Genomic DNA, 17,619 nt, shown 5'->3' with positions numbered 1-17,619 from the left:
GGGACAGGATGGGGGACACGGGACAGAGGGGAGGCTCTGGGGGACAGTGGCAGGAGAGAGGCGGCTGGAGGTGGGGCTGTGCTAGGGCTGTAGGACATCGGTTGGCAGGAATCCATCTTCGTTCATCCTGTTGGAAATGGGACAGTTTGTCAGTGCTGTGTGGAGGGAGGGAGGAGATAGGGCTCATGCATCTCTACGTGTATTTCTGTGGACAATTTGCAGATGTGGGTCAACATCCAGGAATGCAAAATAATACTCCGGTCCCTTCAGCCCCTTCCCCTGTTTCTGCTGATAAAGCATGTGAGGAGAGACCAGGCTGTTAAAGCAGGGCCAGGAAGGCACAACCAGGACTGGGGGGGGGGGGCAGGAACCTGGCATGATGCTCCTCACGTCTGCGCTAGCCCTGTGGCCACCAACAGGGCTGTCACCTGCTTGCAGGGGTCACCCGATTCCTTGATCCTGTAGCTCTGCCTCAGCATTATTTTCAACATATATATATTTATTTTTTCCTTCTAGGGGAAGAAGGTGGGATGCTCCTGCTCAGCAGAAACCAGATCTGTTCCAATTAGAGCTGCTCCCACATTGTTGCCTTCCCCGTGAAGGTCATGAGAAGGAAACCAAAAATGCCAAGTGAGCTTTGCTTTAAGGGATAACCTCTGTGGTGTCTCTCGTATTGCATCGGAAATGTGCAGATAGAAAGCAACAGCCTTCTTTTCCTTTTTTTTTTCTTGTCTTGCTGCAGTACAGTTTCCGCCCTGCCTGGCATACTGATTTGCTGGAAAATTCAGGCAGCAACACAGTGGAAAAAAATCATTAAGTACAAGCAGGCCTTGCTCAGCACTGTATCATGACTAGACTCCTACCATCACTTCATTTTCTTTTTTTCCCCCCTCAGATCTTGAAACTCTTCTTGTGTAAAATAGTGTCAAATTTCAACAGTGAAATCCAGTTCCTTCCTCTTTTCAACCTTCAGCCAACAAGAATGGCTGGAATAGAACTTGCCAATCATCTCGTGGGTGTGTTAGTGATCCTCCTTTTCCTTATGTGTGCCACACAGTTCTTTCTCAGAGCTTTGAGACAGCAAGTTGCAGTGCCAGGATTTCTCAGTTTTAAGTTTTTTTTCTTTTTTTTTTTTTTTTTTTTTCCCTAGGCTGAACAGTGCATAAAGCTTTATTGCTAATGCTGAGCCTAACAGTCATCAGGAGAGAAGCCCAGAAGCTGTGAGTTGTGAGAACTGTGCTCATTTGTGGCTGTGTTCTTACTTCTGAACTGGGGAGGTGCACCCAAGCTTCCCTCTGCTTTGAGAAGAGCTATCAACTGTTAAAAAATGGGCAATTCAGACAGAATTATAACGTGCCTGGGGGAGGAACTAAGGAAAATGGTGTATTTAACACAAAACTCGGGTGCGAGTTAATCCATAAAGATGTTGAAAGCTTGTTATAGGAGAGATTTTAGTGCTTTCAGAAGATAACTGTGGTGATGCAGAGCCTGACCCAAGGTTCGCCTCACCTGGAGTGCTGTTCCTAGGTGTGTCAATAGTTGGAGACCTAGGGAAGAGACTGAGCGAGACAAATATGAGCGATGCTTGATGCTCTCCTTAGAGACTTCATAGGCAGATCTGGTCCCTTGGGACTTCTCTTTTGCAGGAATATATCCAGCTTTTCCTTGAAGCCACAGAAACATTTAGCATCTGCAACACCCTTTGTTAAGACATTCCTGCTGCCCCTTTTTTGTTGTTTTTAATTTGGCTCGTGCTACTTCAGCTGATGCCCGCTGGTGCTGCAGGAGGTGAGGACAACCTGTATTTATCCACCCTCCCTACACACAGCCACCTTTTTGCAGACCTTTTTTCTGTGCCCAGCAGTCACCTCTTTCACACTCTGCTGTGTCCTACCTCACTGATCTGTTCCTTGCACAGCAGCTTTCTCTGCCTTTGATCTTCTGTGCTGCCGTTCTCTGAACATTTGCCACTTGTGCTAAAAACCTTTTGAGGGATTTTCTTGTTCAGTCACATACCATTCCTCTGCAATCCTTCTCAGCTGGTGCCTATCCTTAGTACCCTGAATAACTTTGTCTCATCGGTAAGCTGTGTCAATTGCCTATAAATACATTGAACAGCATAGGTCCCAGCACAGACTCCTCTCGAACTGGCTCTCCTTTGAGGAAATGTTGCTATTTCCTAACTGTGCCATGACCTTCCATGGATGCTTGGTTTGGTGACTATTTAATATCCCCCCAGACCTGTGGAGATTTCCGTTGTCAAAATGCTGCCCTTTCACGGTGTGGTTCAAACAGGTCAACTTTTGTCTGGCCGCACCATCTCTATGTGAACTTTTGGGCTTAGGACTGTAAAGCCATGCCTTCAGGTATGTTGGCAACCAGAAGGAAGTTTTTTGGGGTCTGGAAGTGAAATGAGGATGGTTGGAAGAGGTGGGCTTTGTGAAATGCAGACCAGCAGGTCTGAGCTGTCACAGAGGTGCATGTTGGCTTCAAACGTGTAAATAGTAGTTAAAGCTGGCTGCAGCACAATTATCCCTTGTGTTGAACTAGACCTCCAATTTCAGCTTACATGGAAATTACTTTCAGCAGGAAGTGATTTGCACAGAAAAAAAAAAAAGTTTTACTCGATGTTATGAAAGAAATCCTAGACTGTATGAGGAGCACCAAAGTGTGTGCTTTCACCTGCTGTGAGGGTTGTGCACAGTCCAGCCACACCTAGCAGAGGCATCTGCATGAATAATTAGCTGTCATTTCCTGCAAATCAAATTACTTTGAATTAGAATTTAAAATGACTTTACAATTACCGAAACGTACTTGTCAGTGAGAGAACGAGCAATGTTTTTACAGTGCCACATTTAAAAAGGGGCAGAGGCGCTTAACTCTTTTAAGAGAGCAATTATTTCTGAAATGCATATTCTGAGAAGCACAGCGTGTGCAAAGATACAAAGATATTTGCTTTATGCTGCTATCTACAACTGGAGCTCGCGATGCTGATCTCACAAGTGAGATAAATTAATTTCCTTCTTAAACTTTATGAGCAGAAGACCATAAAATGTCCCACATTAGTGTCATATTTTAGCAACAGTTGTATGGGCTTCTATATGGAGTCAGTTCTATTTTTAAGATACCCATGTTTTTTTTTGTTGTTTTTTATTTGTTTTTATTCATGATAGGTTGTATAATTGTATGTGCAGCTGTGCGTATAACTGTAAATGAACATGACCTTATGATCACTTACATAATCCATTTAAATTACCAATAGGAGCGTTCCACTTGTATTACAGAACTGTATTTCCTAAAAAGTATTATCTGAAAATTCACAGACCCTGAATTTCCTCATGTCTTATGTTAGAGGAAGATCAGAGAGATCATCTGTCTATTTCTATCTAGCTGAAACACACCAAATAATAAATGGGATTATATGTAAGTGATGAAGGTTTTATCATTTTTTTTTTTTTTATCATATTTTAAAGTTACGCCATGGGGACTTTGAATGTTATTCCACTTTAATGCACTGAAGGAAATAAACGTATTCATGTTTATTAGTCCTTGCAAACCAGATCTTGCATGTAGCATAAATAACTTCCTGGCTATCAAGCGCGATTTCACAGAGTAAAAGCCTTAATACGAGTGTCTGTGTGGAGAAGGCAGTGCCCTGTTAATTGCTAATAGGAGTCAATGAATCCTGATTGATTCAGCAACCAGGGAATATTTGAAGTTCAAGATCATAAAATATTACGAGAATAGACATTAATTTTACTATCTGTTGAATAGAAAAGGGGCGGATTTAGTTAAAAGGAAGAATACAAGAACTTGTTTTTCCATATTATAAAAAAGCATAAGGATATTGTGTAGCTAACTTGAAATGACGAATGCAATGAGCTGTAAGGCCATGATTCTTACCACCTTTAACCTTGCTGTGGCTGGAGGTAGTGCAAGGCACTGAGCCATAGTACTGTGGAAATACAGAGAAAAACATAGTTATAAACAGAAACATAGCTGTGTTCTGGTGGCTGAAATAGGAGAGTGCAGCAAGTTTCTTGTCAGATTTCATGGCAGGACGTTGGAGTAACATTAGAATAACAGAATTTGTCTAAAATTGGCATCATTTTGACCTGAATGTCACTGCTAATTTGCCCTATCAAGTTACAGAATGGATTTGATGGGGGACTGATAGCAGGAAAGGTGTTTCAGTAGTGCTGTCCTCCTGCTCCCAGGACCTCTGCCGGGCTGTGCAGCTCAGGTAAACCATTGGTGTGGTGTGCGTGGAAGAGAAGGCACCATTTGTACCATTGAACAGTATTCAGATGTGTTCTGGAAAGATGCAATGGAAAATGGGTTGTGGAATTGGGTGGAAGAGAATAACGGGAAAGGGGAGAGGTGGGGGTTCGAAGCAGGAGGACAGAGAGAAGCAGCATAGCACAGGGGGATGGCCGGCAGTGAATGAGTAGAGCTGCTCGCTGCCAAGCAGCTCCCAGAAGATGCTGGGGAAGAGAAACTTGTCTCCGGGAGGCCTGAGCTTACTGCCTTCCGCCAGGCTATGGCTGCTGCTGCCAGCTTGTGTCAGCATGTTGTCAACACGTCCCCAAGAGGGTTTCATACAAATGTAATTAGCAGCGTGGAAAAAAAGACCTAGTCTTGTGCCACCTTTTTTTAGGCTCCTGGCACAAGAAGACCGTTAATGAAAGGTCCATGATAATTCAAGTCTTTACCTTCTGAAGGGAAGACTGATGTATTTTCACAGGCCCCAATTATCTGCTGGAACCACTGCCGGAAGGGGACCTGGTTTGAAGGAGCAGAGGATTTGGCATCGTCTGAGGCATTTTGTGTCGCTGTTGCCAGGATGCTGGAACAGCTGGGCCAGTGCTTGGGTCTGTCTGTGTGTGTCTGTTCAGAGGCTCGTCACGTAGCTTTGCTGGACAATTAGCTCCCTGAACCTTCATTAATAGGAGTAATGCAGGGCAGAAACCAGAAGAGGCAGTGCTGCAGAGTGTGTTTAGACTGCTAAATGGTTAACAGCAGAGCTCCTGTTGAGATTCAGTCACAGCAGCAGCATAATGCCGGCTCTGTCCTCATCTGACACTTCCCTGCTGCTCAGAAGGAACCGCTGGGGAAATATGCTTTCACAGGTTGTTGGTTGTACATCTACATCCCTCAGAGCCTTGTAGAATAAGCAATGGGCTGAGGGAAGGGAAATAACCAAGCGCTGGTCACATACCAGCTCTGTTTTTGCTGTCAGCACAACCTCAAAGGCAGCTGGCACTGAGTGTGAGGTAATGCTGCTCGGGGGTCACCTCAATTAACAGCAGGGCCGGGACAGGGCCCTGCCTGGTTTCATAGATAAAGCTCAGCTACTTTTTCATTTACTGAGAAGAACCTGACTGAAATGAGCAATTGGGCTCATAAGCTACAAAAATCCGCTGGCAAAGTGCTAAAGCAGGATCCTTGCTGTGTGTGTACTTGACAGCAAAGCGTGTTACGTGATGGCAGGCTATCTTGTGGTTAGCAGGAATGGGAGAGTCCATAGCACAGGGAAAGCAGTATATAGCTCCTAATTCTGTTTTAATTTTGGAGAGAAATTATGCTGAAAAGAAAACAGTTGCAGTCAACACTGAAAAATGAACTTACTTATCTTTTTGGATGCAGAAGACACTCCAGCATTGATTAGCTGTAACGGACCGAGTGCATGAATTGCAAGGTAAGGTATCACTGCTGGGAAGACACTTTGTCTTGGGACAGCACGGTGGTGGTCTTTAAGAGAACATCAGCCATAAATGCAGAGCTGTCCCAAACTAAACTTATTGTAGCATAAATAGGGACTGTTGCTGCTGGAAAATAATCCAGGAGCATCATGGACTGCAGCAGCCTGGTCTGTCACTGTGTCAGTACCAAAGAGGCTGCAGTGACACAGCAAGGGGAGGGTGCTGGCAGAATGCCTGGATCTCTGAGTTTACTCATTAATAGTGCACATCGTCTTTTTTTCATAAATGCCAGTTCATAATTTTTTGAGTAAAATAACATCTGTGGAGCCTGAGCCTCCACTCCCTCATACCAATGGCTGAGGCCATAACGTATCTGTGGTGGAGCAAGGTTTTGAACGTGAGGTTCTCCAGATCTTTCATATATTACTGGTCATCATTTCCCTTTGTGAACTTTTCCTCTGATATTAAGGACCACACTGCTATTTTTGAAGTAATAAGTGGTTGGTTTTGATTCTCATTCAGAAAGCAGCTCTTATCCCTGGAGGTATTTAAGAGATGTGTGGATGTGGCACTAAGGGACTTGGTTTGGTGATGGGACTACGTAGTCATGTTGATGGCTGGACTTGATGATCTTGAAGGTCTTTTCAACCTAGATGATTCTATGATTCTTTTCAAAAGGCTGTCATGGCCTGAGCTTTTATATTCACAGTGAGATGCAGAGAGGATTTTGCCTATTACTTATTCTGAGCTCTTCAAAGACTTTAGATCCCAGAGATCCCAAGGAAAAAGTCAGCTGAGCCTGTTTCCAAGCTCTATATGCTTAAATCAGACTTAATCCCACATGAGAAACCACACACAAATCACTGGCTGGTGGAGCAGCAAACTTCAAACAATTTGCTTGTGCTACATGGTTTTATTTTTCAAACAGTCCACTAACATCCAGTTTCGGGGAGTGACAAAGTGTTAGCTGTGAGTGAATTGTCTGAGAAGTGCTGGGGTTTTGAACTAAGCGTTATTGTGAGAACTGGCTGCTTTTCTGCAGACCAGCCAGAGAAAGCTGGTCTTTCTTTCAGCTTCTTTCTCCAGGAGGGAAAAGGGTAAAAGTTAAACACCCCTTGGCAACCCATCAGGTGGTGGCACTGCAGCCCGAGACAAGCAATTTGCTGATTAACTGATGTCACAGGTTATGAAATAAATATTTATGCACAGGGTAAAAATAAAAGTAGAGAGCAAGAAGTCTTAGATCAGTGACTAGGGGACTATTTCTTTTTTCTAGTCCTAGAGCAAAGGGTGAAAATATCTTTGTCAGGTTCTTTGAGGTGGTGCTTTAAGCTTCTGTGTGCTTGGGATCACTCTTTGAAAGGCTGCCTCAAAATGGGAAGGAGATCTGTATCCTGGGTGTCTCCAAATGTGGTTTTCCAGTCTTGGGGACCCTGTGGAGCAAGCTGACCTGACCATCCAGCTATCTCACCCTCTCCAGATACCAAGGCATCTCACACCATCTGGCTCTCTAAAAAAGCCGCCCACATTGCCTGACTGCTTCTGAGGTTTACCAGTCAGCATGTGTTGATCTAGACTGTGTGTGTAGGGTCATGTGTTGATCTAGACTGTGTGTGTAGGGTCATGGCCAACTTTGCTTTCCATCTCAACTCTGCAAGCAACAAATGTTGGAGCAAAGCTGAGGGAAATGCTGGAACAACATCATCCTTGACACAGCTGAACCAGAGTCACGGTGACAATTAATGTTTGGCCACTGGTGCTGCTGGTCAGGTGGAAGAAAGGGTCTTACTTGGAGGCATTTCCAGGGTGGCCAATCGACAGCCCAAGTGAAACTGTGGACTGGAAGGCAGCCCCTGCAAAGGAGAGAAGTTGGAGGAAGATTGGAGCTAAAGATGGTCAGACCCACCCGTGGAGGAGAAGAGGCTGTGGATGCCCTCCATAGTGAGGGCAGGACTTCAGCATTGTGATGGATTTCCTTGGGAGACTAGGGGGAGACTGAAGAAGATGAAGCTATCATTCAAAGCATTTAAGGGAAAAGAAGAAGGAAAAAAACCCTTTGAACATTGCTGTTTATAATTACATAGGAATTGAAGGCTTTCTTCACTTTCATAGCTAGAAACCGCTTCCCTAGATGAAGTTTTTAGAGGCTCAGATGTAATCAGCTAAGGAACTCTTCAAACAAGCTAGCTGTGTTTTGATTTGGTGCAAATAAGAAGTGAAGTAATAGAAATAGCTATTCCAAGAATAGCTGGGCTTTGAAATGCTGATTTCAAATGCTGCCATTTGGCTGTCCCATCATGATAATTTGGAATGAAAGACAATTTCCCTCTCTGTAAGCACACACACACAAATATATAAACAAATGGAAATAAAAAGCCACCTCTGAAAAATAGTTTTTTTCTATTTTTATTCTTTTTCCCCCTTTTATTATACTTTCCCTGTATTTCTTCTTTACTTCAAAATGACAGTAGCAGTGTTTCTTACGTCAGCTCCAAAGGATATCCAGTTATCATTTCTCTACCACTAACAGTTACCTGACTTCACATCACCATTTGAAGTCTGCTCATGTAGGGCGCTGCTATGAATTCACTGTAAACACTCCTCCTCCCGTGCCGTGAGCTGATGAGGAGAGATCAGGGATGATGGCTGGCTGTGCTGCACTCAGAAGCACAGACAGAGCACGTACACATGTACCAGTGTCAGCGTGGACCTGGGGATGAAGGCTGGAGAGCTGCAGCTGCAGGGGTGCCTGCATGGGGAGCTGCTTGAGTATGCACTTGGGCTCTTGGTACCTCAAGACTTTGGTATCATGATGATTACATTCATGATAATTACATGGCTCTGATAACAGAGCTGGTTCAGGTATATATCCATGATCATATATATCTATCTCTGTATTTGTGTATCTATTTATGTATTTATTTATGTATTTATCTGTATTTATGTATCTCTACTGTTGGGGCAAATAACTTGCAAGGTCTATTGTTGTCTGCAGACCTCTGGTGGCTTTTCATGTAAGTTTAGTGATGTTTTTCAGGATTCCTGTTTAGAGACCTGAAAGTTTTTGTGGATTCATGCAAACTCACCTGTGCAGCTTTGCTTCAATGAGTAGCATCATTAATGTCTGTCACACTCCTGCTATGGGTAAACTCAGTCCTACAAGCTCATTGTGGTAGCAGTTGTACAGCAGTAGCAAATTGCAGTGGTAAATTCTGGTATGAATCTGAGGGTAAATTAGTCTCTGAGTTAAAATTTAAGTTATTTTCTGAAATCACAAATATTTTTAGGACCACTGTTGTCCCCTTGGGTATGAGTAATGGTTTATCTGGTACCACAGATCCTAATAAATGGATTAGTTTATTTAGAAAGATATTAATGAATCATGTTGCCTACTGCTAGGTTATTTTTCCTGTCCTGTAATGCATAAATAGAGTGAGCTTGCAACTGAAGGGCGGTACACTGAGGACAAATGAAAAGAATTACTCTATTGAATTGTGCACTGTTGTCTCGTGCTTTCATTGCTATGGGATGTAATTGTATTAGCTGCTGTACTCTTAGATTTCAAAAGGCTAGTTCATAAGCAGTAATAACATTTGTGGCAATCTGAGCTAAGTTAATGAAAAAGATAATCAAATCTAATGCTACAGGGCATGATATCTGATATCTTTAGGGGTCATGAAGAGATCATGCAGCTGACTCGGGGGAAGGGAAGGAGGCGGTTGTGTGTGTGGAGTGCACAGGAGGCAAGAGATGGCAGTAGACTGAGGGTCACCTTGCTCAGAAGCACCATGTGCTGGTCACTGCTGGAGGCAGGAGGGCATGCACTAGGTGCATCACAGGGATGAAGAAGCTTATCAGGCTCATGATATTTTTAGTAATGCCAATACCTGGTGATGTATAAGTTTCAATTGATCCCAGACATTTGTCTCTATGTGTTGATTGGGAAATTGGATTGTGTGTTTCATGTGCACTTTTGCGTTGCCCATAGCAGGTATATACTGAGTTGGTAGCTGATCATGGGTGGCATTTGAATAGGTTTTTTTTGGTTGTTTTTCAGTAAACACCAACACTGATCTGAAATTCGCTTGTATGCTTGAAGACAACAGAAAATTCTATTCCCTGTTAGCATTTTTTTTTCTGCTATAGCCTGTGTCTGTCCATGGCCAAAGAAAGGTAGAAAATGAGGACAAATGAGATGGCTGAGGACTGCATGAAGTGGTCCCTCCTTCCATATATCTTTCCAAGTTAAAGCTCTCCAAAAAAGTACTGTTAGGAAAACACAGGTAGGAGAGACTGTGGGAGCAGATGGTTTTGGTTCTGCCTGGCTGTTCTCAGTCTCTTTCCCTTCTGCCTCTGTGCCTTTATGTAGCCTGCATTCAGCCCATACAGGTAACACGTCCATTGATAATTTGAGCATTTGGAGACTCTCCTATCATTTCCATCTGTTGTCTGTGTTAGATGGACATATTCGTAAAAGAATTCAGCAAGAACCTTGTCCAAGCCTAGCCATGAGTCGATCCCATAACAATGCCTTAAGACTCCCCACAGCACAATGAAAAGGGTGCACCAAGGTCATGGTGATGATGGGAAGTACTGGGGGGAAATATCCAAAGCAGAGATTAGAGGTCAGGGCTGGGTGCTGATAGGTAGCTTTGCTGTCACTCAGTGCACCTCCAAGAGAAGGGTGAAACAGCAGACGTAGTCAGTCAGTCCCACAGCCATCACAAGTGGAGTCACACTAGCTTAGGGCAGAGATAACACACTGTGCTGTGCCATCATGCACATATATGGTTTCAGCCTATGTGTGACATCTGCTCATTACACCTATTTGCTTTGAAAAAAAAAAAAAAAAGGGCCCTATTTGGTATTTGAATGCATTTATTTCTCCAGAACGACAACTAAGCACAGAATAGGAAATACATAAAAAAAGCTTTTGGTCCAAAAGCTTTTAGTATGATGGTTTGTATCTTTTAAGAGTGTTTATATGGATTTAATGCAATAATACTTGAGTACTTTGGTGTCTGCAATAGCTGTATTTCTATTTAAAAATTCTATTTTCTTTCCAACCTTTCAGAAAAGCTTCATTAATTCTTAGGAGTAGGGGTATTTGTAGTGTATCTCCTTAGTTTTTTGCAACTCAAAAAAAATAAAAATCCATCTGCTAGGCTTCAGGGCTTACAATAGAACAGAAGAGATAATCATAATAAATTTGCTTGAACTTGTAATGATAATAATCATTATACTTATATAAAGCTTGGATCGAAGAAAATCCAACAGTGCATTTAGGAAAAATGATGAAAATCTACTATATAAAAATTGACTGTTTCCACCCACCCCTTCCCACAGTTCCTCAGAGCATCACCATGTTTATATTTTGAATTTCTGCAGCATGGAGTTATTGAAACTAAATCAAATTTTAATAAAACATGGTATTGTGGGATTTCTGTGGGGCTAAAGTTCAAATTAATGGCCTTGAATGTGCAACATCAAATGCAGACTTTGCCTAAGTTAATACTAAAGGGACTTTTATTTAGCTTTCTTTCTTTCTCTGCTCTGCAAGAGAAAAAATAATACCTCATCACTTCTAAGAAAGTCAAAGTTATTCCAGACAAGTGAGAGATTATAAAGTTCCCAGCATTGCAAATAGAGGTAGTTATTTTAAACAATATTATTCAGCCTTCTGTGTTGCTTCCCTCTCTCTTTCAGCATGGACCTGTCTCTCTGCAGGATGGATTCTCAGCTGCAAAGCATCCAGATACTAATTTATATGTATGCGAATATTCAAGGTTAACAAGAATATGTTCCCTGTGGGAGAGACACAGTCGGTGCCATTCAGACTGCATTCCTCTTTCCTGTCCTGCCATACAGGAGGCTGTCGAAAATGTGTAGGATGAAACTGTAGGTCCCTTGCTACTCACATGAACAAATTTGATGTTTCTAATTGGGATTAGATGAAGTATCTCTCTCCTTGACTGGATGGCTGGCAGGCAGGACAAATGAATTTAAATATCTGCTCTAAATCAAGGAGATAGAGGATAAATTAAACTTCCCTCCCCCCCCCCCCCCCCCCCCAATTCTATTCCGGCACAGTGCAAATTTTATTTATTTATTTATTTTACAGGCGACCAAGGATCAATGATCCAAGCTGGTAATCCAGGTCACTCCTGTATAGAGAAAGCAGAAGAAAAAAATCACGGCTTGTGCTTTCAAGCAGGTTACCCTTTTAATCAGAGGCAGGTGACAATCTATTGCCAATTTTGCTGGATTAGATAGCAACCTAAGCATGACTTTTGCATGTCCTCTTTATTTGATCTCTGATGGATTTATGCACACATCTGGCTGGTTCTGAGGGACACCCTTCTTACACAGATCCCACACATTGCCTGGAAGGACCACAAGCTATCTTGGACCCAGGGACTGCTTGTTGGGGTAGGACACGCTGCAACAGCATGGATGTATTTATTGTGTTTCTGAGCTGGGAAAGCCCAGCCTGGGTACAAGCTGTGAGGCAGTTCCATTTTGCCTCCAAGTACATCTAGAGAACATATGCATAGCTCGGCAGTTTGCTTGGCCTGCAAAGTGTGGTGAGGAGCTTGTATTAAAAGAGGATACATGATCAGACCATCAGCCAAACTGCCATCATGCATCGCCTGGTGGTATGGCCACACATTCCTCTTCCTGTGCACCAGGCTGGTCTTTAACCTGTACTTCCTGACCCACAGACCCTTCTTCTGGGCAGCTGGCAGCATTTGCTGAAGCATGGGAAGGCAGGGAGTGGATAGCAGGGAGCCTTTGGGGCAGCGGTGTCTAGTGGGACCAGCAAGGGTGTGCTCAGCGCTGCAAAACCAGTAGGCCGAGAGATGTGAGTGGTGAGGATATAGACTGAGAACCTGCCAGGGTGAAACCTGTGTGTACCCCAACTTCTATCTCCCCTGTGCACTCAGGTTACCACACCGACACAAGGGGGTTGCCCTAGGCAGGACAGTGCCGGTTGCAGTGCGTGACATGCCAGGGCCTGGGGGCACACCATCTCCACAGACTGCTCTCGCTTACCCTGGGTGGGCTTACCCAAAATGCAGATTAACTTGCAGAGGCTTCAGAGCTGGCCCCGTGCAGCAGGAGATAAGGCTTGGCAGGGCTGGTGCTTAGCCGGTGCTGAAACAGCCGCTGGGTGCTAGTGACTGCTCGCAGTCAGTGCCTGCAGCCTGCTCCCCAGCACGCCCCTCAGCACCCACCGGCCTTTTGTCATCCAGCACGGCCCAGGAGCCTCAGGTAAAGGCACTGATTCGGTGCTGCTGTGTTGTTTCAGTTCTCAAGCAGCTGACTGAGGAAAAAATGGGTTAAGTCCTTAGACATTGGCCATTCTTGGATTAGGATTCTATCACTTTTTAATCTTTCCTTTGGTAAAATAGCTGAATGACAGTTTAAAAATTCACCACAGCATAGATTTCCAGCCCTCAGATTATTCCCTGAATTCTTTTCTCTTCCCCCCAAACATCCAGAACAGACAGAGGGTTCTGTGGCTGATCTCCTTCATGCTTCACACAGAGGTAATGCTACTGCTTTACTTATCTGTGGTATTGACCAGTTTACCCAGCCAAGGGTGGCACTGCAAGCTCGCATTCACTTTGTGATATTCTGATTTCCTGGGGTCCACGTGATACAACTAAGTACAGTGAGTTAAACATTGAAGAGATGCCATCAGTTTTTAAAAGTCACGTTCCCACTTGGTACTTATTCATACTTGTTAGAAGCAGGATTACTGGGATCATCGTAACTGAAAAAAATAAGGGGGAGAAGTGTTTCTACTCAGTCTGGGAATCCGGAAGATCTTATTTATTTATTTATGTTGCACTTGTCAGCATTTATATGTTTGTACAAGGTCAGTGCCTCTGCTTGATGTTTCCAAACAGTTTCTTTCCAGAAAATAGCTAAATCTGGGTCTGCTTAATAGCAGAAGCTCATCGCAGATGAGGCTGTGGGGGCAGTGGCTGGAAAGTAGAAGTGGGATAGGGTTGAGGAGTGAAGCTTGGGTCCACCCCTTCCTGCTTGCTGCCCTTCTGCTCTTCCCATTTCATCCTCTCCTTTTCAGGAGAGGAACCTGAACCTGGAAGGAAGTCTCCATGTTTCTGTAGTCATGGCACTCTTTTCTTCCCTAACCCCAGTCTTTATAGCCATTATATGTGTTTTGGTTGGGGTAATACTGAAGAAGTCTAATGGAGAGAAGGAAAAACGTGAGACTAAAAGCAAGCCCCTGTCTCGCCCGTGGGTAGATGAAGATTTAAAAGATGGCACTGACCACCCTGTAGAGGAAGAAGGTAAGAAAAATCTTATCCAGCTGAGCAACTCTGTTGTTTGAATTTGTCTGCTGATATGAACAGAGGCGCAAGCCTCTAGACTTCTCCACTGTGATGGAAGTGCATAGAGCTATGCTGCTGCTGCGCCCTGAGCGTGTCAGCTGGGTGGAAGGAGGCTGTCCTGGTGTTGTCTCCCTCTTGGTTTAAATCTCTGTTTCCTCCGGAGTCTGCAGGTCAGAGTGCAAGAATAAAATGCATTTCCAAAATCCACTGTCTGCCCTTTACCCAGTGGATCTCAGACCTGTGAGGAATTATGTGGGGAATGTAGGAAAATAAGGGGGTTGCTGCTAAAGTCCCCCCAGCCTCTTTCCAGGCTTCATTAGGGTGAGGTAAGGAAGGATTTGAGCAGAAAGTTTCTGCCTGCAGACTGACTTTGTAGACATCCCCATTCCACTTTACCTGCTAGAGCTACATGGCACAGTACCTGTTTGATCTCAGCACCCCCAGAAAATATGGAAATGTGTTTATTACAGTATTACAAAAGTCTTCAATTTGTGACTTCTGTGAGTGTCCACAAGAGCTTTAGCTGGATTAGCACTGGGATCATTCTGTAAGTATGCCGAGTCAAATATTTTAGAATAAAATGTAGTGATTGTGGTAATCTCTGATCACTCAACTGCATATTTGAAACTGTATATTGAATCCCTTTTTTGCAGTAGTGGTTTCTGATGCTCAGCTTGGACAACAGCATGAGCATTAGATATACCATTCCTTCTTTTTGCTTCCTGACTATCCTACATAAGTTCCCCTCATTTATTCCTATAAAATCTTTAAACATGCAGTTAACACAACTGTTTTACTGGTTTTAAAGACTTTTTTTTTTTTTTTTGACACATTCTCCAAGTTATTTTCTTGGAATCTTGAATCTTGTGGTTTCTGTCATACACCAATTTCTGAGAACCATTAGTTCTCTCTATTTCTTAATGTTCAGTATAGTTTGAGTTACTGTTGTGTATCAGTTTCCAGAAATAGTTAATACTTGGAACCTTTTAAACCATGTTATTTCCCAAATATACAACTTTTGCTTAAAAGTTTGTTCATGTGTTTTACCCTCCTTTATATGATGCAAAAGAGTTTCTATTAAAAAAAATCCCATATTTCCTTTGTCTAATTGTTTACTAGTTCAGTTAAATTGTTGCAAATTAAACTTCATGTGGGTAGTTCAAGTGAAAAATCTATGAATTATCATTGTGACATCTCTGACTACAGTCGTTTAGATCCTTTAAATAAGCAAACCTATTAGCACTTAACAAGGAGCCTCAGTGCCGCAGCTCCACATATAAAATGTTATTCTTTTATGACTTATTTTCCCCCTATCTTTTATTCAGGTGCTAAATTCAAAGCTGTACTAGTTTAAAATTGCTTACAAAAATTGACAGGTAGATACACATCTATGCTCTTGTTAAAAGGAGATTTTGTTTAAATAAAACCTCTCTCAATGTACCTTATAATTCAACAGTAAATTAGGCTTTTTTGCTATGTTGCTTTTAACAAGAAATAATCATCTTTCCCTTAATGCTATTTGATTCAAAGCCAACATCTTTGCAAAACAGACATGTCCTTTATCTCCAGATAAAATAAAGTAATTGTACCATGCTTGGGGAAATTTTTCTTCAGCAGGAAAAAGCCCAGCCTAAGTGAGGAGAGCATATGGCCACCTTGGAAGGGATTTGTTACTCTGCTACTGCTATAATAAAAGATCAAACCATATTCACCTTGTTGTCAGTGTTAAAACTTTCACTGACTACAGTAGATGCCAAAATGTAAACACGGAATGTAAACAGTTTTTCTTAACAGTACAGAATATTTTACCTGTCTTACAAATTCTACTAGTTTATGAATGTATCTTTATTAAAAAACTCATTTCTACTTGAATGTCTCAAGTGGGCTTGTGCTTTAAGACAAAGTTCCTCTGAAGAGAATTTGATTTAAAAATTGAGTTAGAGGAGATGAAGCATTTTTAAGTCCTTGTCTAAGACTAGGGTTGCTTTGGGTAAACAAGCTGAATTTTGAACAGCCCCCTAGTAGGAAAATGCGGCTAAAGACCAAGTCTTTTGATGCTTGGCCGTGACCAAAGGGCACTTTGCCAAGGGAATGAAGAAGTCCGACCCTGCACAGCCCTCTTACAGTGCTGGAACACTCACTGCAAGGGGCGAGTTGTGCTCTTCAGGTCTGTAAGAAAGGCACTGAGCTTGCTCGGGCGTCATCAGCCTTGTGAACCTCCCTTCAAGTGGCACCAGCAGGGGATGTTTTCCCTGAGAGGGGCATACCTTTGAGCAATAAAGCGTTAGGTGTAATTAGCTGATCTGCTTGGTCAGGCTCAGTAGAGCCTCTTAACGGAAGAAGGGGTAGGACCAAGTGCTCCCAAGTCTGTCTCTGTTATGCTTTCAGCAGCTGAAGAGAAGGATGTTTCTCGGAGCAGAAACCCAGTTCTTTGGTTAAGTGGCAAGCATTCAGTCAGTCTATTTGTTTAATGCCTTAGCTGGCAGTACTTCAGATTTGTTTGCATGCCCATCTGTCCTGTATCTTCTTCCTTAATTTATGAGATCCAGAATGAGAGACTGTTGTGCTGCAGATTGGTAGGAATGGTCTGTATACGTGGCCATGTCTTACAGTAGGCCTTGTCTGATTACCAATTAGACACATCTCAAAAACATGTTCCTTCAGCCTTGTCTTGAAGCATGAATCACAGAGGGTCTCTCTTAGTGGTGGGCATCTGGTCCCAAAGTGGTGGTACCTGGTCTCCCACTGCTTCAGGTTTATACAGTTAGATCTAGATTGTTGCAAAGAGGAGTTCTGACAGATTATTCAGCCCAGGGAGCCTAGTGTACATTCGTTCTGAAATCACATCCTTCCCTAGTTAATTACTACAGTACACCAGGCTCAAATCAGGAACAAACATAAGTTAGTTTCTGGGTCATACATTCAGATCAATACAATTGATGGATAAGGTAAATACAGACCCAGTTTACAGTGGTGTGGAGGATCAGAATGAATTTTATTTACACCCTTATTATTCTGGGGATCAGTTGCAGAGATTATCAGCAAAGGCATTTTATTGCTGTGTATTTAATTGTCGGGACTTCACTTGGTGATGTTCATAGGGAGTATAAAACAATGTTCAAAGGCCTAAATATTCCATCTCTTCTTGGAGTTCAGTGCTTGTTGCTTATGGTACTTTTTACATTAGGCCTCTCCCGCTTAGAAGTATTTTTCCTCTTCTCAAGTTCAAAGGTTCCCTTACATTTTAATAATGATAATACTGACACGAGTGAGACAGTATCAATTTATTTTTCAAATTTAATTACAGTTCATATTTTGTGTCATTTAAGAACACAAGACTTACATGGACATTGTGCATCATTGTGTTTATTTCCTTGCTGCTGCACACACCTCCAGTCTTTGCCATTAGCTGACTGAACTCGAAAACTGACCCCATTTCAATACCTTGCTGTAAGGCTATTCCAGAACTTCATGCCATGGGTTAAAAATCCTCTTCTGCCTGCCTGCCTAAGCTTATTTAATAGTAGTCTATACCCGTTTTTTCTTGTTCCATCCTC

At 42.7% G+C, this 17,619-nt stretch overlaps 1 protein-coding gene across 3 annotated transcripts in view; it reads left to right on the top strand.

Annotated features, from left to right (window-relative positions):
• The window catches only part of IYD (iodotyrosine deiodinase), a 53,777-nt gene that overhangs the window by 20,584 nt on the left and 15,574 nt on the right, over positions 1-17,619 (top strand). The window contains exon 1 of one of the 3 annotated variants that reach the window (XM_040550575.1): positions 13,725-14,020. The exons of the other annotated variants lie outside the window; for them this stretch is intronic. Coding sequence (XP_040406509.1) covers positions 13,840-14,020 — 181 coding nt within the window. The 5' untranslated portion in view covers positions 13,725-13,839. Of the gene's footprint in view, positions 1-13,724; positions 14,021-17,619 lie in introns of those variants that run through there. 3 annotated transcript variants of the gene reach the window in all.

The sequence above is a fragment of the Cygnus olor genome, chromosome 3 (assembly GCF_009769625.2).
Source record: "Cygnus olor isolate bCygOlo1 chromosome 3, bCygOlo1.pri.v2, whole genome shotgun sequence".
Classification (NCBI taxonomy): Eukaryota; Metazoa; Chordata; class Aves; order Anseriformes; family Anatidae; genus Cygnus; species Cygnus olor.
This window is presented reverse-complemented; position numbering and strand designations above follow the sequence as displayed.